Raw genomic sequence first — 22,389 nt, 5'->3', positions numbered from 1 at the left:
TTAATATCATCGATAAATGATTCCTTTAATATGGAGGACTATTTTGTATTTGATATTTCTAAGCAAAGTTGCAATGACTTGGTAACTCCTAGTAAATATTCCTCGTGCAGCCGCTGCCCAACCACCTGAATGGAAACTGGGCAGGTAGCCATGTCTTCTGGTGTATCTGCATTTGTGAGCTTTAGGCAAACTCAAGATATTAGGAAAACATACAATCTTGCCAGACATCGCCTTCTAGTTTGTTCCGAGATTTCAAGCTCGAGGCTCTATCACTTTCCAAACATACGTGGGTTACCGGTACGGTAGTTGCGCAGTAATCAAGAACATTCCAGAGGCTGGTATAGTTATCATATATGAATCCATGTCTGTGGTTGTTAGTCATATATCCTGCAAAAGGGCTGAACATTCTGTGTTTGATACCTTGAAGATGCTGGCCACGGTGAGCATGGCATAATTAGCGCATCAATCTCTCTCTCTGTCTCGGTTGAATTCTTTGTGGCTGCCCATTTTTGCAATATCTGTTTCGAATATTCAGTCCTCTTGGCCTGTGCTTTCCACAGGTCAGAAACAGTTGCCTTCGGGTAAGTTTCATCATTAGCCATATTTCCAAGAATTTCATAGCCTTGCGGCCATGGCTCTCCTGTCTTTTCCAAGACTCCATGCAAACTATTTGCAGCAGCTGAGCGGTAAAGAGCAAACTTGAGAGAATCCAGAAACAGTGGCTCGTCACTGATTGATGTCAGCTACTGAATTGGCTTTTGTCGTGCCACAACTATGGAGCCTCACATGTGAAATTCAATGACTGCATGTCCGGCAGCTTCTAGGGCCGTCTTTGCCCTTAGTAATGCCCTTGTAACGGGAGGCAGTGGCTTCACAATACCATCATCGAATAGAAGCCCTGGAAGGTCAGAATTTAATTATTGGCTTTTCTTGCCGGACGTCTTTCAAGCATGATGAACTCACCAAAACAAAGCCTCTTGGGTATCTCAGGTTGTCGCCACGGAATAGGCAAGCAATCCGGATCTGCATGTAGATGCGGCTGACTATTTACCACTGTCTTGCACCACATCTCAATGTCTTCCAAGGAATGTCCCATAGGTCCAACTGCGTTGCGCACCGCTTCTTGGCCGTTGAGACTATCTCGGATTCCAGACGTTGGAAATCGACCGAAGGATGGTTTTAGGGAGTAAAGACCACAGAAAGAAGCCGGTATGCGAACAGATCCTCCCACGTCAGTTCCAATGCCCAAAGGAGACCCGCGAAGTGCCAATAAAGCGCTTTCGCCGCCGGATGAGCCTCCGCTAGAAAGGTTGCGATTGTAGGGGTTCGAGGTGTAGCCGTAGATTGCATTGAATGTCTGGTATGTCAGTTCTCTGTCGGCATCTCCTTTCAACTTTCGACACAACTCACCTCTCCAGACATCAGCGCAGTTGGCACATTTGTCTTGCAAAAGAGGATGGCCCCACTTTGTCGCATTATCTTCGTGATTTCTGATTCATCTTCTTTTGAGGTTAAATGATTCACCAGCGCAGTATAACCGATCGCTGCATCTGTTCCTTCGACTTGAAAACAATCCTTGAGCGAGATGGGGAGTCCGTGAAGTGGACCGCGTGCGATTCCCGATTCTTCATATTCTGCATCCAGGGACTTGGCTGCCTCGAGCGCGTTCTCGAAGAAAATTTCCGAGAGGCAGTTTACCTGCTTGTTATTAGGTTCAAATCCATTCCACAGGGAAGCTAAAATATTTGGTAAATGATCATACAAGTTGTTGCGCGATCGCGGCGCGTTTGCAGAAGGCAAGTGTAACCTTTGGTGAATCAGCGTTTGTTCGAATGGACAAATGTCACTTTTGTTCGGGACGAACCTCATATGCTGTATACTCGCGACTCAGAATCCTGTCAATAAGACTTCTAGCACTCGAGTTCGTGATCTCCAGCTCTTTGGGTGTCAAAATTCCACACTCGTAGGGAACATTGGTGACATTGAGCTGGTCGTCCGGAACTTGATCTGGTTTCAATTTCCAACCTAGCGGGATTTTCGCATCGCGACTCGCTTTTTTATCACGAGCAATACTCTCCCAAAGTGGTGCCTCTTGGTATTGCGGTGTTTTCGTCATGTCGCTGCAATTGGGGCGATACTCTTTGTGGTCGTCTCACGATGAAGGAAGTGGCGACGCTGACCAAGTAAAAAGTAAGATCAAACAACAAAGCAATATTGTTCCTGCATCTATCAAGCACTCGAACGCGTTTTGATCCCGCCATTACCGCTGTTAACGCCATGGCTCCACAGCAGATCTAACTGAATGGCCACGCGATAATTTCGGCGAAGCCGATGAAGATAGGGTTTGCCGAAAGGTCTCATCGGTCGCGATGAGGGGCCCCGCGACCCCCTCAGTAGACACTGATACCCTCTTTATAGTAGGAAATGAGATAATTGAGTTGAAATTGAGATATCTGACAATATTTGACAGCTGCTGTGTCCAGACTTCTGGAAAAAAGCATCCATCTTCATCATGTCTACTTCAGATCATGTTTCAGAGAAAAACACCCTTGAGCAGGACAACCATTCCGATAAGGAAAACGGGCCTCCAGAGAGTAATAATGTCTACATGGGCGATGTGATAACAGGTACTGCTGTTCAGGAACTCACTCCTTTTTGAACGAAAGGCTGCCTTGATCAACGCGTCAGTCATCACAATGATGCCTTACGATAGAGTCCGAAACATGCTGACAAAATCAGAGAGATTGACAAGTTCGGCTTCGGAAAATACCAAAAATGTATTTGGTTCCTCTGTGGATTTGGCTATTTTGTCGACTTGGCCTGGGCGCAGGGTGTTGGGTTGCTGGCTACTGCAATTTTGTAGGTTGGATTGCTTCTCTGAAAAACACTATCACTCACATCCACTTGCAGTCAAGAGATGGGTGTTCCAGCTGGACAGCAAGGTCTCATATTCACTTGTTCCAATGTTGGTCTAGCGTAAGTAATCCTCTCCAGAATGTGTACAATTCAGTTGACAGGGCATAGAATCGGCGCTCTCGGATTTGGAATCATCACCGATATCATCGGTCGCAAATGGGCGTTCAACCTTTCATGTCTCATTACATCTGTTTTTGGAATGCTTTTGGTATGTCATTTCTCTCAAACTCAATGAATCATCCCTTTCTCACCCCTTCAGGCTGCAAGCAAGTTTAACTACGGCGCTATCTGCGGTATCTACTTTCTCTGCTGCATCGGCCTCGGTGGTAACATCCCTATCGACGCGACAATTGCCCTTGAATTTCTCCCGCAGAATCGCCGATATCTGGTTTTCTTACTTGGAATGTGGCAACCGATCGGAGTGGTTGTGGCGTCCGCTATAGCCTATGGTACCGCTGCGAAATATCGATGCGACGTGGGTCTTCCCGCGTGCAATGCTGTCAGCCCCGGCGAGGCATGTTGCACTGTCTCTAGCAATATGGGTTGGAGATACGAGGTGATCGTGATCGGGGCTATGACATTCGCTCTATTTGGCGCGCGATTTCTCTTCTTCAGATTTTACGAATCGCCAAAGTTTCTCGTCGGCAAAGGTCGCGAGCAGGACGCTATCGATGTGCTTGACAAGATTGCCAAATTTAATGGGGCCCCGAGGCCCACATTGACAGTGGATGACTTCATGCGGATTGACCGCGAGACAGGCATAGATTCGAATGAACAAACCACTTCCAACGATGCAAAGGGTGTTGTTATGGGCATGGTCAAGAGCCTCGGGTTCCTTCGCGGGTTGTTCATGAAGAAGCTTGAGTGTTTCACTTTCATCCTTCTCGCACTTGCCTACATGGTCGGTTATCCTTCCTGAAAAATTATTTCATTTTCTAACGTCTAGCAGGGAAATTATTGGTCCTTCAACTTGGCCGGCTACTTTCTTCCAATTGTTTTGCTAAACAATAATGTCGACAGCGGTGCGAGCAATGTGACTGAAACATACCGGGAATATGTCTACATTTACCTTCCCGGTGTGATCGGAGCCGTCCTAGCCTTGTTTTCCGTTCAACTCCCCCTTATCGGTCGCAAATGGTCGCTTGTGATATCTGCTGCCCTTCAAGGTGTCTCAATGGCAATGTACACTCAGGTCAAAGACACCCCTGGTTACGTCGGTCTAAACGCGTTAGAGTACATCATGCAAAGTGTAAGTTCCCACCGCATCATCCCGTCTGCAGGCTAACCAATCAAAGTATTTCAATGCCGTACTTTACGCCTCGGCGCCAGAAATGTTCGACACCTCGTATCGGGCTAGTGCGAGTGGCATGCTGTCTTGTCTTGGTCGGGTTGCCGGAATCGTTGCTCCGTTTGCTGGTCAGAAGTACATCGCCGAGGGAAGGTCTGGTGTTCTTTGGCTTGGAGCGGGGGGGGATTTGGCTCTCATCGTTCCTGATGTGTTTCCTCCCTATTGAAATGAGGAACAGACAGATGTACTAGCTGACCAGACGGAACATTTGATCCACTACGGAGTAGTTAATCTTCCATTTTGGACTTTGTCTGTGCCGGATAAGTTTGATATACTGGAATATTGCCCAGGTGGTAAATTCATTATCGCTATATTACTGCAACTTTCTCATTCGCAGGGTACTTTACAATCGAGTTCAATACGACAGGTTTAGCCAAAATAAAGAACGAATATTAGAATATCGAATCCTTGGTTTTCATTTAAAGCATTCATCGATTTCAGGCAAAGATGTACCCTGGTGGATCTCATCCCGCAACGAAGTTTCCCGCGGTGAATCCAAAGTTACGTGGGAAGCTAGTTTTGACCTGGTGTGATTTACACCGCGGCTGTCAGCCCTGAAGTAGAGTAAGCCGAAGCCAAGCTGTGGAGATGCTCAACTAGTATCTTGGCAAGCCAACGAAAGCCCCCTTCCCCGCATTCCTTCCACGTCTGTTTGGGACGAACAGTTGCTTATTGGAGCAAATATAGTTATGCCTCGGGAACCCCAGGACACTCAGTTCCCAAAATCAGCCTCTCGGTATTTCGTACCAATCAAAACCTAGTCCTTCGGAAACATTCCGGAGAAGCTTCGCACAAGAATATTGGCATTAAGCCTTATCTGTTCATTTCATAACGATATCTCGTCCAGTCAAGAGTCCCAGGGTCTGGTTTCTCAATTGATAAAGTGAACGTATCAATCACTGCGATAAGATCGAATTAGATGATTATATGACTCATAGAAAAGGGGGATTTTCAGGTTAAGATGAGCAGGGTGGGGGCCCTCGGTAGATGTGGCGGGGAAACAAGCCTAATTGACCCGTGGTCGCCGACTCCATGACAATTTGATAACCACCATGCGACCGAGCCTAAATTATCCCAGTCCTCGAATTGGCCACACAATTCCCGATCAAACGTTCTAATCTTTTTCCATGGAAAATCTTGCTTTTAATTGGATATCATATCGAGTTTACGCTGCAAACGATGCCCCATCGGCTCGATCCTACGAGCAAACTAACATGGACCTACGGTACATCCAATGAAGCACGGCTCCACCAGCGATCTTGTGATGCTAGTGGACCACCCCGCGATATGATATGGTATGAGATTTGCCCCCTCATCCGAGGTTCTGAGTTAGTTTCACCGCATGTCCTTTTCGCGCAACCCCCCCTCAGGCTTGAGTTAGCTTGATGTTAATCCTTGCACACACCCGAGATCTGGGGTAATATATCTGGACCCCTTCCAATTATTTTCCATGATATTTTCCCAGCAAGAATTCAATCCTCTCCCTTTAAGTTCAACTTTCCTTTCCTAAAGCAACTTGAACTTGCTGTGCAACTTCAATATGGCGAGGGAAGACGATACTCGAGCCGATTCCACTGGTATGGACATCGAGCTATCCATGAAGAATGTTGACCCTACGCTCGTCAAACATGCCAATGATGCGGATGAGGCCATGAAGGTCTTTGAACACATGCAAGGCGAAGCAATTGAGCTTGATGAGGCAACAAACCGTCGTTTATTACGAAAAATTGACTGGCACATCATGCCTGTGATGTGCTGTGTCTACGGGATGAATTTCCTCGATAGTGAGTGACGCAGTTGGCCCGTGCATATGATCTCCACAGCTAATGTGGTGAACAGAAACCACTTTGTCATATGCCAGCATCATGGGTATAAAGGAGGACCTAGGACTAGTTGGAGATCAGTACTCCTGGCTCGGCAGTCTATTCTATTTTGGTGAGAATTCCCCAGTTCGAATACCTGTGGTGACTTGCCTTTGCTGATATAAGGTCAGGATATCTTGCATGGGAGTATCCTACGAGTCGGTTGCTGCAACGCTTACCACTTGGAAAATATTCTGGCTCTTGCATCGTGATATGGGGAGCCATTCTCAGCTGCTTTGCCGCCACGAAAAACTTCCCTGGCGCCGTTGCCATTCGTTTCTTCCTAGGTGTATTTGAAGCAGCAGTGACACCAGGATTTGCGCTTTTGACATCTCAGGTACATAACCCCTTTATACCTACCTGCTATTAAACCGGGAACTTCTCAGTACTAAAGCATCACAGTGGTATACCCGCAATGAGCAGGGCAGGCGAGTGAACCTATGGTACAGCTTCAACGGCTGGGGTCAAATTTTGGGAGGTCTTGTCGCCTACGGAATCGCTGTTGGAGCCGCAAAGCATGGCACCTCGATCGAACCTTGGAAAATTGTTTTCTTGTTTACCGGATGTCTTACCATCTCCCTGGGCTTACTGTTCCTCTGGATCGTTCCAGACAGTCAGCTCAATGCACGTTGGTTGTCAAAGGAGGATCGTATTCTGGCGGTTGCCCGTGTGCGAATCAACCAACAAGGTATTGGTAACAAACACTTCAAGTGGTATCAGGTTAAAGAGGCTCTTTTGGACCCCATGACCTGGGCTTTCTTCTTTTTCGCCCTGATTGCGGATATTCCGAATGGCGGAATTACTAACTTTTTTAGCCAACTGGTATGTCTTCTGTATCACCAGCATGTCCTGTGCTTGATCTTCGATTTCTTCCGGTATGACTAACAATTAGCTCTTTCTTCTTAGATCACAAGCTTCGGGTATACCAAAGTAGAGAGTTTGCTCTATGGAACACCTGCTGGTGCAGTGGAAATTGTGGCACTGCTCCTGAACGGTTACATTGGCGATAAGACTGGCCAGCGAATTCTTACTAGTCTTGGTGGCCTTTTCACCGCGACCTTGGGAATCATTCTTATTGTTGCTCTTCCGATTGAGAATAATGTTGGTCGTCTGGTCGGATACTATCTTACACAGGCCTTCCCTACTTCTTTCGTAGCCCTGTTGTCATTGATCTCATCCAATGTCGCTGGCTATACCAAGAAGACCACAGTCGCGGCGCTATATCTCATTGGCTACTGCGTCGGCAATATCATCGGTATGCTCACATTTTCTTGTGATTCCAAGTTCGTGGCGTTTATTCTAACCTTGGCAGGCCCGCTCACGTTCCGACCCCAGGATGCCCCCCGCTACGTTTCGGCAGAGATTACCATCATCGCATGCTGGGGTGTTTGTCTGTTTCTTTTGCTATTTATCTGGTGGTGGTATCAGAGGGAGAACCGCCGCAAGGCTAACATCAGATCCGCGCCCGGCTATGTGAGACTGGAGAATCAGGAGTAAGTCCATGAGTTTCCATCGTCCAGTGCTTTTTCAAGTTACCCTCTTCGGAGCACTAATTCAATTCTACAGATTCCTCGATCTTACTGATATTGAAAATCACGATTTCGTCTACACGTTGTAAACCATCAACTCCCAACACTCTAAGCAATGAGCTAGACTCTATTGCCCCAATACTCTGCCACGTTGAAAGGGCTTTGTGCGATATCTCTTCGATTCAGTGGAACCACTTGTGTATATACCATGTCCATTTCTTGAAACGATGTCTGAAACTACGCCAAGGTTCAAGTTCTTACGTACCATCAACCCCTATTGAGGTAAAAGTCCAGCAGCTGGAAATGACGTGATATTACCGCGAACCAGCCGGATTTTTATTCAATACTACATGTTCAAATCATCACCTAGCAGAAGACTACACCAACGGATACTTGGTAGACTGATTCGATGCTCTCCCACCCCGACCCGTCACTCATCACACTTGCTGATGGCATAAATCACACGAGACATTTTCTCCTCATGGTCGGATATTTCGGAGAGCCAAATGGGCCTTAATCAGGTAGCTGTTGCTATTGTTTTACCTATGTAAGGAGGGGAATTCCTTCCCGGGATAAGGAATGTAGGATTTTGAAAAATGGAAACCTGGTTCACATTAGATCTCAAGGTCCAAGAGAATCAGATCGGCGAACTGTTTCGCTTTATAAAGTTTAATCGTCGTCTGGGCATTTCCGAGCGACCACTGGCATAATAAAAGAGTCCAAAATCCTCCGCAGAAGGGTGAGCGCAAGTTATCACCAATAATACACCATTATTGCTACAAATGACATTTTTGACGCCTAGCCCACTTGGCGCATGTACCTTTGTCACAAGTTTCAAATGCAGAGCAGCTTTTATCTTCCCCTTCTTGGTTTTACGCACATCTGTAGCTCATATGCACCAATAGTATAACACATATCATTCAAGGCAATACAATCACAGGATCTAGCTCGGGTAGAAAGTCTTGTCGGGGTGGACGTGTTTAAAAATCATTGTGCCCTCTCAAGAACCTGACTTAGCAATGAGCAATCCAGCATTGCGCCATCGCCTCCACATTTGTAGCGAAAGAACTTCACAACGGCTTTTCTCTCAGCGCGATTTTTAGACACAGCTCTAGACGACAGAACCTATTTCCTATTTATCCGTAGTTACTCCCTACGTGACTTTGATTATGAGCCTGGCCAATCGGTCCCGCTCATTCCAATGTCGTGGTTGTACCATCAGCCCCTCCAATGATGGAATGGTTGTTCGTTAGAAAACCTCCGTTTTAAATTTGGGCAAGGCGTATGTACTGAATGAGATGATAAATATGTAATAATGCCAAGAAAACGAATCAAATTAGAAAAACGCGATTGAACTACGATCGGAAGGAATGCATAAATGGACATGCGGCAAGTCGGCAATATAATCTCTTCGGTGCCTGCAAAGTGATATACAACCTTAGTTCCCAGGTTATGGTGCGACCATCTTTGATTCTATTTACTAGTGGGACTGACAACTCTTCCAGCCTTGGAGCCTTGGAAGATTCCAATTTGCCTAATCCCTCCGTCTTTGCCAATTGCTAGTCACACATAGCCTCGGCTTGACTGGACTACGCTACTTTGCACGGTCTCATGATCCTTAACTGCGATGGCCTGGCGACAACCTTTTAGTAAACGGCCATCGGGGGATGGAAATGTGACTGGAGGGCAAGTTGAGCATGTCTCAACCACTGCAGGCCAGTATATCAGCGAAAGAGGAGGCAACAATGCGCCGCCCACATATCAAGACGCTTCTGGTGCTCCAATCGAAAGCCAGTCACCGCTGGGGTACTCTGTCGGCCCAGTGACAATCACATTGCTGAATATCACAATGATGATTGGCGCTGGTATCTATTCAACACGTTCGTGTGACACAAACATTCCATCTGCCCCCATGTCGACTAACATGACCCAGCATCATCGATCCTGTCCGGAACAGGCTCAATCGGTGTCAGTCTGATTTGGTGGACTTTGGGTTATCTGGTACGTTTCATACATCAACCGAAAGGAGCGCCGACTAAGAAGATTCCGTTTCTTTTACTAGCTCTGCTTGACCTTGGGGGCCGTCTATCTCGAATTTACAGCGTACTTTCCTAGTCGATCCGGGTCGGAAGTTGTATTCCTGGAACAAGCGTACCCAATACCAAGATGGCTCTTCCCGACTACCTTTGCGGTCCAAAGTGTCATCCTTTCATTCGGAAGTGCCAATGCCACAGGTAAGACGATCTGTTTTTACCGGCCTGAGTCCTGTCACTAATTAGTAATTCTAATAGTAATGGCCAAGTATCTAATCGCCATTTCCGGACACACCGGCACTAATTGGCAGATCAAAGGCACGGCATTAGCCTGCTACAGCCTTGCTACCTTGAGTGTGTTTCTCTCATTCTTTAAATTCGCTGACCCGCGTACTAACATGGATTAGCACTGGTTTTCAACACAAAATACGCCTACTGGTTCTCGAATGCGGTCGGAATTGTCAAAATTTGCACCATCCTCTTCATCATCGTCACCGGTTTTGTTGTCTTGGGAGGAAATACCAGGGTTGAGAACCCAACAGCAAATTTTCAAGATCCGTTTTCAGGGAGCTCTACAGCTACAGCGTATGGCTTTACCACCGCCTTGTATCGAATCATCTTTTCATATGGTGGGTACAACAATGCCTTCAATGTTGCAAATGAAGTCAAGGTATGATCACTAGGAGGTCTTGAGACTTTTTAGTAAGAGCTAACATGATTAAAAGAATCCCGTCAGGTCTCTCAAGAGATACGCAACGGCTGCTCTTACAACAGTTTATGTTCTGTACATGTTTGCAAATATCGCATTCTTTGCTGCTGGTAAGTGCTAGGCTGTCCTTTCTTCACTTAGCTCGTGTCACTAATCGAAAATTGGTTTATTAGTCCCGAAGGAAGAGCTAGAAAACTCTGATTTGACGACTGCTAGCTTGTTCTTTTCAAAGGTGTTTGGTGATAGTGGCGCAGTTCGTGGCCTCAACTTCCTCATCGCCCTGGCCTCATTCGGCAATATGATCGCTGTGATAATTGGCCTCTCTCGGCGGCTGAGAGAATGTGGCCGGCAGGGCGTTCTACCTTGGACTTGGTTTTGGGTTTCAACTAAGCCCTTCGGCACTACCCTAGGCCCATATGCTGTCATTTGGTCTTTGACTGCACTGATGATTCTAGCAGTCCCTGCTGGAGACGCTTTCACATTCGGTATGTTTTGGCTGCAATACGTCTTCAAACCCAATCATGCGCCCGGACAAAACTAACTTTATACTAGTCAATGATTTACGCACCATTCCCGATGCTGTCTTTAACCTGGCAATGGCTCTTGGTATCTACGTTGTGCGCTGGCGCCGAAAGAAGGCAAATCTTCCTGAGCCCGAGTTCAAAGCCTGGAATATTGTTATATTTTTCAATATTCTCGTTCAGTTATACCTTCTAGTCATGCCCTGGTATCCCCGTCGGGAGGTCAGTATGCTGGAGATGTCAGCTTTTGGTATGCAACATATGCCGTGGTCGGCATCGGAATGTAAGTCAATCGACAAAAATTTGGCGCGAACTATTGAGATCTTCTTTGCTAATAAGACAATATAGTCTTCTTGCATGTGGCGCTTATTACTGGTTGTGGGCCTTCTTACTTCCGAAATGGCAGGGCTACAAATTGCGACAGGAACTCATCCATTTGGATGATGGAGCTCAAAGCAATCAGCTCAGAAAGGTTCCCAACGAGAAACTTGCCGAATGGGATGCTACGCATGATGCAGCTGGCCGTGCTGTTGCGCCTATAGAAGAGGAGATTCAAGTTCAGTTCAAGAGTGCCGAGACATCCTCAGATGATAGTGCCTCGTTCGCATATGGCACAAAGAATGACTCTCTTAACACCAGGGATACTTCTCATGTGTAGTATACTGCGGAAATAATTTGGTAAGGAACGACTCGGCAAGGAATGATCTCAGTATGAAACGGCTTCATATAACTCATGTTCGAACGAGATTATGCAGTTTTCAATCACATTAATACGAATTCGGATTCAAAATTTGTACCTTTGCATTGTCTGGGATCTGCTACTGATACATAATCCACTATGGGGTTTCAGATTCGAAAGGTTATATCTTTTTTAAATCGATGTCCAAACAAGGAATCCATAGTTAATAGTTGCTACTGGGTAGTTATTATGCCCGGCCCTGAGGGCATGATTTAATTTTTCGGGCCATAGCTTTTGCCCGATAAAAGTTCACAAATAATGATCGGTATGTCATCCTTCAATCTAACACATAGGTAGACATTCTGATCAAAGACTAGTGCGACGCGCTCAAGCCTTCGGGTTTCCCGGGCGTCGCCGATATCACCGACGGCGAACCCGATGTACCAGAGTTGCATTGAATAAACACGCCCTACACTATCAGACGATCAATATTTACCCCACATTCGCAAAATGCCTCGTTTCGTCTTGATGATCATAAAGAGGCACCGGATCTTGCTTCCAAAATACGATCTCCCTCACATCCAACACGACTCTATACTATCACCATGGCTCCATCCACCATCGCAGAGGGCGAGTCTGCCCTTAACAATGGCTTCCATCAAGATTCTCAATCCAAGCAATCCAAGGAAACCTCTTCCGCTCTCCAAGTAGAGCGTCATGACTATCCCGATCTTGCACCCACCAAGCGAGCACGCGCCCATTCCATGGAAGGCTTCGACGACATCTACACCGATATCGTCGACTACATCGTCCGTTGCACGCATCGCATTTGGGACGAGCGAGATATCGGTCTTATCTACACTCACTATACTCACAACTGCGTGCTGTATGGAACGATGGGCACAGTTTATGATCGCGAGTCCGTCGTTCGCGATACCATTCAACGACTAGTCTCCCTGCCCGAGCGCCGCGGCATGGCAACACAAGTCCTCTGGAATGGCGACGACAAGGAAGGATTCTACACCTCCCACCTGGTCACTGGAGCCGGTCGACACACTCAGTACGGTCACTTTGGCCCCGCAACCGGCAAGACATTTGTCTCGCGCACCATTGCAGACTGCATGATTTATCGCAACAAGATCTACCGCGAGTGGGTTGTGGCCGATAACATGGCAATCATCAAGCAACTCGGACTCGACCCGCACACTTTCGCATATGACGCTGCGAAGGCCCTCTTCGACAAGGGTCTCGAGAACATCGATATTGGCGAGAATCGCCGTATCCTTGGACAGCAGCCTCCGGAAACAAAATGCGACACTTCGATCGCCAACAATGAGATTGAAAAGGAGACTTTGGAGTGGTTACATGATGTATTCAACTGCCGCATGTTTGGACGTATCGAGAAGGTCTATGCTCCAAATACGCAGTATCACGGCCCCAAGATGAGTGAGCTGTACGGTCCTGCGGCTGTCTTGCACCAGCACCTTGGCCTTGTTGGCTCTATCCCCGATGCGGCCTATATGCCTCAGCATATTTTATCCACCCCGTGCGAAGAGGGAGGCGTCAAGGTTGCCGTACGTTGGATAATGGAGGGTCACCATCTGGGATTCGGTATCCTTAGTGAGCTCGGAAAGCCTACTGGACGGCGTTTGCAGGTCATGGGCATGACTCATTATCACTATCGCAACGGAAAGATCGTTGATGAGTGGAACGTGTATGATGAGCTCTCAATTCTGACGCAGCTCAAGCTTGGTGAGATGGTTGAGGCTGGAAGAAAGTAAGAGGTTGTACTATGTACCAAATTTTTATTGCCAGGGTTATTGTCCTCGATTTAGATGGTTACCTATGTATAGATAGGCCAGATATTCATTGACCTCCTCTCAATTCTGTGATGACGTATTCGCCTTTGAGCAGGCTCCTTATCTTCGTCTCTGTATTCTATTCTCCAGTGGCCGTGTTTTTAGGAACCGAGCCAAACACCTCGTGGGCCCCAGTGATAGCCCATCGGCTTCCCCGATACGACTCGGAGATATCGGACTATGACCGCTTCCCCGCATTCCATAGTCCCCACACCGATATCTATTTGCCCTATATGGAAGAATCTGGCGGCCAGCACCGCCGATATGCTATACAGAAGGTTCAAACTATTCGTACATTCCCATTATCATGCGTTGTAAACACCATCCAGGGGCCCCGGCCAGATAACTGGTTCTAGCCCCGCTTGTTGCCACATTTCCCACAAGTCTCCTCCCAAATTGCTTTGCAATTGTTCGGATGGATCCAGGGTGCCCGTCGCCATGCTCATATTATCACAATTGGAACTGTGGATCTGCGTTTCGCTGGAGGAGATTATACCCGCCATTCCCCGAAGCAGAGGGACATATCGGCGGGCCAGATGGCCTTCGGAAGGACTGGCCGCTTCCAGGGTACGAGCTGCGACATCAACAAGGCGGAAGAGGAGAGATGTCGAAGCTGTTTCGCTAAGAGCACCATCCGTTCGCATGATATGTGGTCGGAGGTTGACTGCGTAGGTCTATCAGTCATTATTCTTTACCGTTCGCATTTAGGGAGTCACTCACAGTCCATCAAGTTACTAAGCCAACTGTTGACCAGCACGAAGGAGGCGTAGGCAATTACCACGAAATAATGATCAATCGCAAAAGACATCACGTCAATGACACTCGAATCAGGCTCCAGCTGAATATTTTCCGGTGTGCCACTATCAGCCCTCGTATATCGGGGTCTTGAGAGGTGAAATAGAATCTGACTAGCCCAATCAATTGCCCAAGTCAAGGCTTCCCCTGTTCGTTGAGTTATATCGGTAGCGTCAAGGAATGCACAAACGTATGAAAGCCGATACCATCGAAGCGAGGTGAACGGAAAATGTTGACTGAGAGCGTCTATTGATCTGTTCCCTAGGCTCGACAGGAATTGTCGCTCGATTAATTCCACATCTTTGTCAAACGCCTCAACACTTTCGATGGTCGATGGTCGGCACCCAGTGGAGTGGGCACCACAGGCTACTTTGAATAGCGATGCTAGCCGGATGTCTGTGGTCTGGACAAATTCGGCACGGAGGAAATTCTCGAGCACTTCTTTCAGCGGAGTGGGATTGAGGTAGGATGGTCTTCGGGCAGATAATGCGAGACTAGAGAGAAATTAGCAAAGTACAAAATTCATCTGCCGAGTTCCTTACTAATGATCACTCTCGACAAGATATAACATTGTCCGAAAGCGCCGTACGTCTAACCGGGTTGCGGTCTGTGGTTGCTGAAAGCTCAAATAGCAGCTTCGCTCCAGGGCAAGAGACGTGGCCCATCTAATGGCTAACCCCAGACATTGCCATGCACCCATTTCGGAAAACCTAGATCTGAATCGTTTCCCCGTGTCGGAGACATCGAATGGCATCCAGTGTGCGCAGAGTAGAAGTGCTTGAACGGTCTCTAGTTTCTGATCATCCGGTCGGGGTCGCAATGTGACTCGCATCAGCTCCGCATCAAGAAGTCGAACTATGTCGGCATATCGGGGATGTAACCAGCATGCGGACCTGCACTGCATTAGTCAAAGCTTATACTCGCCGTGGAAAACTTAATACTTAGACGAGGCACTCCAGAAGCGCGCGCCGATGGATAGTATGGTAAGGAAAAGCAGCGTACTGTCAGAACGTAGTCTTTCAACATCCGAATCGAAGCCGATATCGAGGAATGGCGCATTTGGATGACAGCTCGAGAAATAACTGTCACGGTAAGCCTCATTCTTTGTAGCCAGAATGATTGGGATACCTGCAGTCTCAGCAATACATATGCCTCTCCTTCCGTTATGTTCGATCTCGTGATAGGATCATGCGTTTCGACCTCAACAGTTTCTTCCTCTTGGAAGTTATTGAGAGTTTTCAAGGGTCCATCGGTGGTAGCGGGAGCTTGCGGACTACACAAGCTGTGGGTATCCGAATTTGAGAAAGATCCCACGTTGATGTAATTTGAAGGAGGCGACCGATAAAATCCTTGTGGTTGAGAAGGTTCCGAGGGCCTTCGAAGTGATGCGGCAGCAAGAGACCGCGGGGTGTTCATGCTGTCAGAACGGTCGTGTTGGGTATTAGTAAAGCGTTTCTCTAGCTCAGCGAGACTAGAATATCAATTAGCAATATGATCGAAGATCGTCACAAGGAACACTTGCCGTGATTTCAACATTTCCACTTGTTGCAGCAGACCGTCATCATTTGAGGAAGCCGTCTCATTGACAACCGCCGTTGGTAATGATGTGGATATGGGGTCACTTTGCAGGGGGCTCAGGGACAACGATGTCCGGGCCATCATGCCGGTATCTTCAGTCTCATTCCGCGCAAAGGTTCCTTCTCGTCGAATAGGGGGTGACTTAGACGATCGTAGACGGAGATATGGGTAGTGTCGTGGGTCCTTGACCTCTTCATCGAAGCTACATTTGACTTTGCGAGTGGTGCATGGTCGACACTTGATTCCATAGGTGAAGCCTCCACATTTTTGCTTCCTATGGAAGATATGAGCGAACGATAAAGCTGTTCCTGCATTAAGGACACGCACCTCTGTCGGCATTGCACACAAGCATGACCGGTCCTGCCTGCCGGCAAGAAGCTCGCACTAGTCGTTTGTGAAGACATTAGCACCACTAACCTAGCAGAATGATGAGCAAGCTAAGAGAAATCTTACGTTCTATGGCCTGGCGATTTCCAGCGCTTGGGCAAGCGATGCAACGTGTGGCGTCTGTGCGGGGAAGCGAGCTGACGGCGTGTTCCGGGGATGAGGGCCTCCAAGTTGGGGGCACTTGCGGGGGAGCTTATCGGGGGTGGGACATAAGCCACGCGAGATCTAAGCAAAGACCCCTTTGCACGCCCTACTCGGAAATCCCAAGCGTCGTTCCGAGATAAGGAAATTGCGGCCGGAATTGCCGCTTATTATAAGGTTATTGCTCTCGGCTTTCTCATTATCAGTACCAACAATAAGTATTGTTAAAAAGTTTCAAGTTCTGTCTCTGTTTCTAACTGCTCGGTTAGGATCAGGAAGCGCCACGGGGCATTGAACTAAATATTATACAAGCTCGAAACAAGAAAATTAAACATCAGCCCTGGGGTGAAAGCAACCTTGGGATAAATTGCTACAACACTAGTAAAGGCCGGCGACCATTGACTGAATATGGTTAGGTAGCGTGATTATCAACAATCCCGACCGTCGATCGGAAGTTTTGCTCGAAGTAATATGCCGGTAAGACTGTAGGACTTTCCAAGCCGGGTAGACGCAATATTGAGCCTACGCGTGAAAAATTCCGCCAGCAGAACTCTGCACAAAGCACGGAGGACGTAATAGTTATGCTCCAGTGCCGTTGTAGTTCTCTATAGAGGCATAATAGCTTCAGGGACTTTGGTCGGCTGTGTAAATAGGGGAAGGGGGTAAATCGCACTGGAGCTAAGTGTCTGAGCGTATAGAAGTCTCTTCATCATTCCTTTTTGTTAGAGTCAACTTGATGACGTCGGGACCTTTAATCGCAACCCATTCTTCTAAAGGTTCCAGTATCTAGTATATACATTGATCTATTTACTAGCTTGATCTTGATCTCAAATCGCCATTATTCTATAGTTCTAGTACAACACATAAAATAACTTATCTTAAATGACAAGCGTAGGGGATGAAATTTAGCTGACGTGAAAGAACATTACTTATTACTATTACAAGAGGCCTTGCTATTAGTAAATTCTACGAATTTGAGATTATCTCCCATGGTGGAGATTCCAAATGGGTACCCAAGACTGTCCATACTATTTGCCTAATAAGGATGCTTCCCTGGCGGCTGAGCATATAGCTTATTGAGCTTCTCACAAAAGTGAAGAGATGCAGTCATGACTGTAGGGACGTGCTATAACATGGTTCCACATGTGCGTGCGGATCATAAATAAAATTGGGATCAACAATTGAGAATCACGAGCCGATGAGTGTAAGAAATTGGCCCCCCTAAGTCAGAGTGGTCAGTTGGTTTTCCCAGACGATTTAACATGCCATCTTCACTACTTTCGATAGACGCGGATGTACATGGGCTCTGGCTTGTAGAACCAAAACCCGCTGGTCTCTAGATCCTTCTCTGGGCTTGATAATTCAAGGCGGTACGAACGAAGCAGCTCTGGGATGACCTTATAAAGTTCGCACAGCGATATCTGATCAACGGTCAACATGGAGCCTTGACTTTATGGCAGAGTAATTGCACTTACATTCTTTCCCATGCACATTCTTGACCCAGCTCCAAACTGTAACCAAGACGGTCAACACACGCTTTAAGCTTTAGTTGGACTAACTTACCTGGAGAATGTATTTATTCATCTTATCAGCATCTGGCTTCAGCCATCGATCCGGGTTGTATTCCTCCGCATCGTCTCCAAAGACTGTTTTGTCAAGTTGCACGACAGTCGGATTAATTCCCACACGGACTCCGCCAGGAATCCACTGCCCCGAAATACTGCGACCATTTGATGGTACTTTTCGAGGCATTGTAAGTGCCACACTAGGATGGAAACGAGCGCCCTCCTTAATACACGCGCTCAAATAAGGCAGTTTGCTCGCTTCGTGGTACGATATATGCGGAAAGCTCAATTCGCCACGCTGTGTGGCCTGAGCAATCTCGTTGTTGAGGGCTGCGTAGACTCCCGGGTTCTTCAAGATATAGTATAAAGTCGTGGACAGGTGAATTGCTGTTGTATCGCTCCCAGCAAAACTAAAAAGCTTTTAGTTCCAATTCTCGATTCTTGCTCCGGGTATAAATCAAACTCACTATCCTCCGAAGGCCTCAAGCTTCACATCATCGATCTGGAAATCAACCTTCTCACCTTGATCTCGATGAATGTTAAATACTTTCGATATAATGTCAGTACGGCGAATCACACTGTCATCAGAGCTCGAGGCTTGAACATGACTCTGAACAGCAGAGTCCGCTGCGGTCGCTAGGTCATTCAAGGCAGACAGGGCCTTGCGGGTCTCGGCAAATAACACCCCAACAAACATGAAAAAGGATCGGAGGTATGATGGCATGACAGCTGAGATTGCCATGGCGGGGATCATTGTATCAGTGGACTTCATTATCCCAAGATGGTCGCCTCTTGCTTTCATTAGACCGAACATTTTGCTAAAGTAAAGCTCGCCAATAACATCGTAAGCGTACCTACTCTGCTGTTAGATATCGATAATAATAAACTTAATAGTATTTCTAACATTCGTGTCCACTCGAGCAGGTCAATGGAAGCTTTGGCGTCTACAACATCTTCAAGTTGCTGTAGTAAAACTTCCGTGCATTTATTGACGTAGGGCTCTGACTGAAGAATGCTCTGCATAGTATACACACCATTCACGATGCGGCGCCGCTGAGCATGGACTTTTTCATCTGTTGATGTAAAATGATCTGGATATCGGGCTATTGAGCAAGTTATCTTAGTTCTGGTCAACAATTCTCATACTCCTGAAGAAATATCTCACTATAGGGTGCGCGAAAAGCCAGATAGAAATCGCTCTACCGAAAAAGTCAGTTTCCTTTCTTGAATCCAACGGCATTTCTTTTCTCCTCTTTTCTCTTCTTATTCGCTGACCTTTATAAAGCCTGAATTCACCCCATAAATGATTTTGATGGCCTCGGGGTCGCTTATCGAAAGCTCATTTGGGGCAATTCGCACAACATGGCCTGGTAAACAACGCTTAAAAGAGCACAAGCTTGAATTAGGTAGATAATATCGTACCATACCGTGCATGCAGCAACCTTTGGGTTTCGTGGGGATTGCCGCGAATCATGGAGCGCACGATCCAGGCTCGTGACACAGAGGCCCAGAATGGACCTGGAAATCGGGCGAGTGGGTGGAACACCCGCGTATAAACAATCCATCCAGTCCAATAGGTAACAAGCAAAAGGCCGAGGCCATACAGCAGGTCGTAGAATGTTAGTTTCCAGTCGAATATTTCGAAATTTCCCATCGTGAATCCGAACAACTGGTAGATAATAGACTGGAGGACAGAGAGTTTTCAACCCATGTCAGGTTTGACCCGAGTACGAGTATCTTTTATAAGTGGGCCCACACTCGATGTGCGCATTCGTAGTAATCTATTGGCTCTGATTGAATTGGATCATCCTTTGTATCCAAGCGAGTATCGTTATCCCCTCATCCGGCCCCAGGAAGCACAATTAGCGCGATTACTAGTGTATACGTAATAGCGCGTTGTTATTGGCTATCCGCTGTAATATTTCAGTAACCAGAATTAATTAGAGTATCCCAACATTGCCCTTTTACACGTAGTGCCACATTACCACACTCTCTGCAACCAGATCTTGAGCGTGATGCCTGTTGACCTCTCTTGTCCTTTTATCTCTTATACTGACACCATATACAGATCGCTGCCTATTTTTGATACCCAATTGGAAATAGCCATTTATTGCCGTTTCTGGGAAGAAAACCTCGTGGCTAAGGATCGATGTGCGAACAAAGTTTGAGGCTGTGTACGTGTGCTTCCGGTATGGGTGCCCTGTAGTGGGACGGGGGCCACATATAGACTCAGCTATCCCCCCCCCGGGTACGGAGTACTAGTATCAAGATAAAACGCCATGACAGGTTAAGTCTGACCCCTGAAACACACCATTTAGGCTGGGCTACATGGTTCTTCTGCATTAATTTAGCCGGTTCGCTTTTACTGAGAGGCCAGGAACGCTTGGCTGAGTCGGCCCCTACTTAGTGGGGGCTAGTGTCTTGAGTGGCGAGTCTTGCGAAATTTCATGGAAATAAACGGCAAAAATGGCACGCTTCATACGCCCAAAACTTGATAAGGAACAGTCTTGTGAAATCCAAATCGTATAATCGATATGTATGAGTGTTTTGGTCGAGTACATAGCTTGAAGGTTCATCCAAGGCGCAAAGAATGACCGAGACAACAATATTAGGGCGGACATATCCCTGTCAGGCTAAGATGGGGCCAAAAGACCAAAATGCATGATTGATTAGTACGTGATCCTGGCGTCGTCCGTGGATCCATGGGTGTTGCCCGCACGAATATGTACCAGTAGTGGGCAGATTTCTCTTCTCTTCCTTACGGCGATGACTACTTACATCTAGCGACAATAAACATGCGATGCCACAGAAAGGGGACAATTGTTCCCATCGTGCTGCTTTGGGCAGCAATAGCTAAAGCATCAGATATGCCATCCTGCGCAGTGAGATTAATTCTAGTCCCTGGCTTTGAATTGTGCTAATATTCTACTTTAGCTAGAGTGCATGGCTATTGGAATCGAAGATTCGCTCTGCACTTTGACCAATACCACTTGTATCTGCGCAGATGCCTCGCTGCAAGCCAATTTGACAGCTTGTGTGCAAATGACCTGCACCGTCAAGGATAGTCTAAGTATGATACCACTCATTTTAGGACCGGGAAAACATGATCAACTTTGCTGATCTATCAACTAAGCTACGGCAAACACTACGAGTACCATGTGCCATAGCCCAATCCGCAACAAGGCCAATGTCATCACCATCACAAATTCGGTGTTTGGGGGGTTAGCAATTGTTGCAACCATTATTCGAAGTCTAGAGTTCCGCAAACATTTTGGTCTAGAAGACATTTTTGTGATATTTGGACTAGTAAGAACTTATCCGCAAGCAATCATGATGGCTTCTGTTGACTCTCGTAGCTTTTTAGTTGTGGGATGGGTATACTGGAATTTTTCAGTGAGTATTCCGCAGTTGTCGATGAACATTACTTCCAGGTACTAATTTTTCGAATCAAGTGATTGATGCCGGTTACGGACGAGATATCTGGACAATATCTTTCTCAAATATTACCCTTATCCTGAAGGTCCGTCCACGTAGCATCTAACACTTCTTACGAAAACTCACAATTATCTCTAGTACAATTGGATTGTCGAGATGCTCTATGTTGGCGCCATTACCTCTATCAAGATGGCCTTCCTCAATCTCTATCTCAATATTTTCCCGAATTTCGGCCTTCGAAATGCGATATACATCGTGATGGGAATAGTGGTCGCTTTTCTCTTCGCCTTTTTCTTCGGAGTTTGTTTCAACTGTTTACCTGTGTCTTACATTTGGACCTCCTGGACAGGTGAGACCACGGGTAATTGTCTCGATTTCAATAGCTTTGGGATTGCGTGCGCAGTGATCAATATCGTTCTCGATGTGACAGTCATGGCCTTACCTCTCCATGAGATCATGAAGCTGAACCTTAGGCCAATGAAGAAGCTTTTAGTCATGCTTATGTTTTGCACGGGATTTTTGTGAGTCAACTTTACCAGCTGGGCGAATTGACTACTGACAAAATTTGGACAATTTCAGCATCACCATTGTAAGCATCATTCGCCTCAAGTCAGTGGTGACATTTGCCCATACAACCAATGCAACCTGTATGAGATATCCTTCAAGGCTGGAGATTAAGATGATCAAACTTGCTGATGTATGGCCACAGATGATTATGTACCAGTTGCATATTGGTCACTCATCGAAAGCTACACAGCAGTTATCTGTGTCAGCATGCCGGCAATTCGCCGGTTGTTTAATCGCTTCCTCTATACCTGTTTTGGCATTCAAAACTCGCATCAGGTCGAATCAGAAATCTCTGATGGAAATCAGGGGCTACAGCGTCCTACCTGCCCCAAAATTCTCTCAATTGGGGGGAATATCAAGGCATCCTCTAGTCAGGAGCCTCTATCTCGTCAAGATTCCGATTTGGTGGAGCTGGTGAATGTTGACACATACTTGAAAAAGAATGAGCGGAGCTCTGCGATTTAA

At 46.7% G+C, this 22,389-nt stretch overlaps 9 protein-coding genes across 9 annotated transcripts; 5 read left to right on the top strand and 4 right to left on the bottom strand.

The window, feature by feature from the left end:
• Nucleotides 1–88: 88 nt before the first annotated feature.
• On the bottom strand, nucleotides 89–2,116 carry N7509_001287 (uncharacterized protein; the record flags this gene model as incomplete). The annotated part of the gene is made up of 9 exons (XM_056625924.1): nucleotides 89–166; nucleotides 214–234; nucleotides 287–365; nucleotides 421–729; nucleotides 787–898; nucleotides 964–1,357; nucleotides 1,411–1,698; nucleotides 1,763–1,807; nucleotides 1,865–2,116. 9 exons carry the CDS (start codon nucleotides 2,114–2,116, stop codon nucleotides 89–91), a joined length of 1,578 nt encoding a protein of 525 aa, XP_056494506.1.
• A 253-nt stretch (nucleotides 2,117–2,369) lies between these two features.
• N7509_001286 (uncharacterized protein) lies at nucleotides 2,370–4,430 on the top strand (the record flags this gene model as incomplete). Its single annotated transcript, XM_056625923.1, has 8 exons — nucleotides 2,370–2,417; nucleotides 2,471–2,627; nucleotides 2,742–2,859; nucleotides 2,911–2,976; nucleotides 3,025–3,124; nucleotides 3,176–3,817; nucleotides 3,866–4,165; nucleotides 4,212–4,430. 8 exons carry the CDS (start codon nucleotides 2,370–2,372, stop codon nucleotides 4,428–4,430), a joined length of 1,650 nt encoding a protein of 549 aa, XP_056494505.1.
• A 1,374-nt stretch (nucleotides 4,431–5,804) lies between these two features.
• N7509_001285 (allantoate permease family MFS transporter) lies at nucleotides 5,805–7,744 on the top strand (the record flags this gene model as incomplete). The annotated part of the gene is made up of 7 exons (XM_056625922.1): nucleotides 5,805–6,048; nucleotides 6,104–6,199; nucleotides 6,258–6,463; nucleotides 6,529–6,948; nucleotides 7,033–7,381; nucleotides 7,439–7,619; nucleotides 7,693–7,744. 7 exons carry the CDS (start codon nucleotides 5,805–5,807, stop codon nucleotides 7,742–7,744), a joined length of 1,548 nt encoding a protein of 515 aa, XP_056494504.1.
• A 1,538-nt stretch (nucleotides 7,745–9,282) lies between these two features.
• Nucleotides 9,283–11,576, top strand: N7509_001284 (amino acid transporter; the record flags this gene model as incomplete). Its single annotated transcript, XM_056625921.1, has 9 exons — nucleotides 9,283–9,535; nucleotides 9,589–9,656; nucleotides 9,718–9,889; nucleotides 9,947–10,042; nucleotides 10,096–10,358; nucleotides 10,414–10,507; nucleotides 10,571–10,882; nucleotides 10,950–11,205; nucleotides 11,267–11,576. 9 exons carry the CDS (start codon nucleotides 9,283–9,285, stop codon nucleotides 11,574–11,576), a joined length of 1,824 nt encoding a protein of 607 aa, XP_056494503.1.
• Nucleotides 11,577–12,202: 626 nt separating this feature from the next.
• N7509_001283 (nuclear transport factor 2 family protein) lies at nucleotides 12,203–13,378 on the top strand (the record flags this gene model as incomplete). Its single annotated transcript, XM_056625920.1, has 1 exon — nucleotides 12,203–13,378. One exon carries the CDS (start codon nucleotides 12,203–12,205, stop codon nucleotides 13,376–13,378), a length of 1,176 nt encoding a protein of 391 aa, XP_056494502.1.
• Nucleotides 13,379–13,761: 383 nt separating this feature from the next.
• Nucleotides 13,762–14,100, bottom strand: N7509_001282 (uncharacterized protein; the record flags this gene model as incomplete). Its single annotated transcript, XM_056625919.1, has 1 exon — nucleotides 13,762–14,100. One exon carries the CDS (start codon nucleotides 14,098–14,100, stop codon nucleotides 13,762–13,764), a length of 339 nt encoding a protein of 112 aa, XP_056494501.1.
• A 1,630-nt stretch (nucleotides 14,101–15,730) lies between these two features.
• Nucleotides 15,731–16,168, bottom strand: N7509_001281 (uncharacterized protein; the record flags this gene model as incomplete). The annotated part of the gene is made up of 1 exon (XM_056625918.1): nucleotides 15,731–16,168. The coding sequence occupies one exon, from the start codon at nucleotides 16,166–16,168 to the stop codon at nucleotides 15,731–15,733; it is 438 nt and encodes a 145-aa protein (XP_056494500.1).
• Nucleotides 16,169–17,631: 1,463 nt separating this feature from the next.
• N7509_001280 (cytochrome P450) lies at nucleotides 17,632–19,576 on the bottom strand (the record flags this gene model as incomplete). Its single annotated transcript, XM_056625917.1, has 8 exons — nucleotides 17,632–17,778; nucleotides 17,833–17,868; nucleotides 17,921–18,332; nucleotides 18,390–18,776; nucleotides 18,827–19,025; nucleotides 19,088–19,121; nucleotides 19,198–19,289; nucleotides 19,345–19,576. The coding sequence occupies 8 exons, from the start codon at nucleotides 19,574–19,576 to the stop codon at nucleotides 17,632–17,634; spliced, it is 1,539 nt and encodes a 512-aa protein (XP_056494499.1).
• A 1,213-nt stretch (nucleotides 19,577–20,789) lies between these two features.
• N7509_001279 (CFEM domain-containing protein) lies at nucleotides 20,790–22,389 on the top strand (the record flags this gene model as incomplete). Its single annotated transcript, XM_056625916.1, has 8 exons — nucleotides 20,790–20,804; nucleotides 20,857–20,992; nucleotides 21,056–21,228; nucleotides 21,279–21,315; nucleotides 21,375–21,442; nucleotides 21,496–21,878; nucleotides 21,937–22,004; nucleotides 22,067–22,389. 8 exons carry the CDS (start codon nucleotides 20,790–20,792, stop codon nucleotides 22,387–22,389), a joined length of 1,203 nt encoding a protein of 400 aa, XP_056494498.1.

The sequence above is a fragment of the Penicillium cosmopolitanum genome (assembly GCF_028827165.1).
Source record: "Penicillium cosmopolitanum strain IBT 29677 chromosome Unknown utg000003l:1.0-3747932.0:1.0-3751027.0, whole genome shotgun sequence".
NCBI lineage: Eukaryota > Fungi > Ascomycota > Eurotiomycetes > Eurotiales > Aspergillaceae > Penicillium > Penicillium cosmopolitanum.
This window is presented reverse-complemented; position numbering and strand designations above follow the sequence as displayed.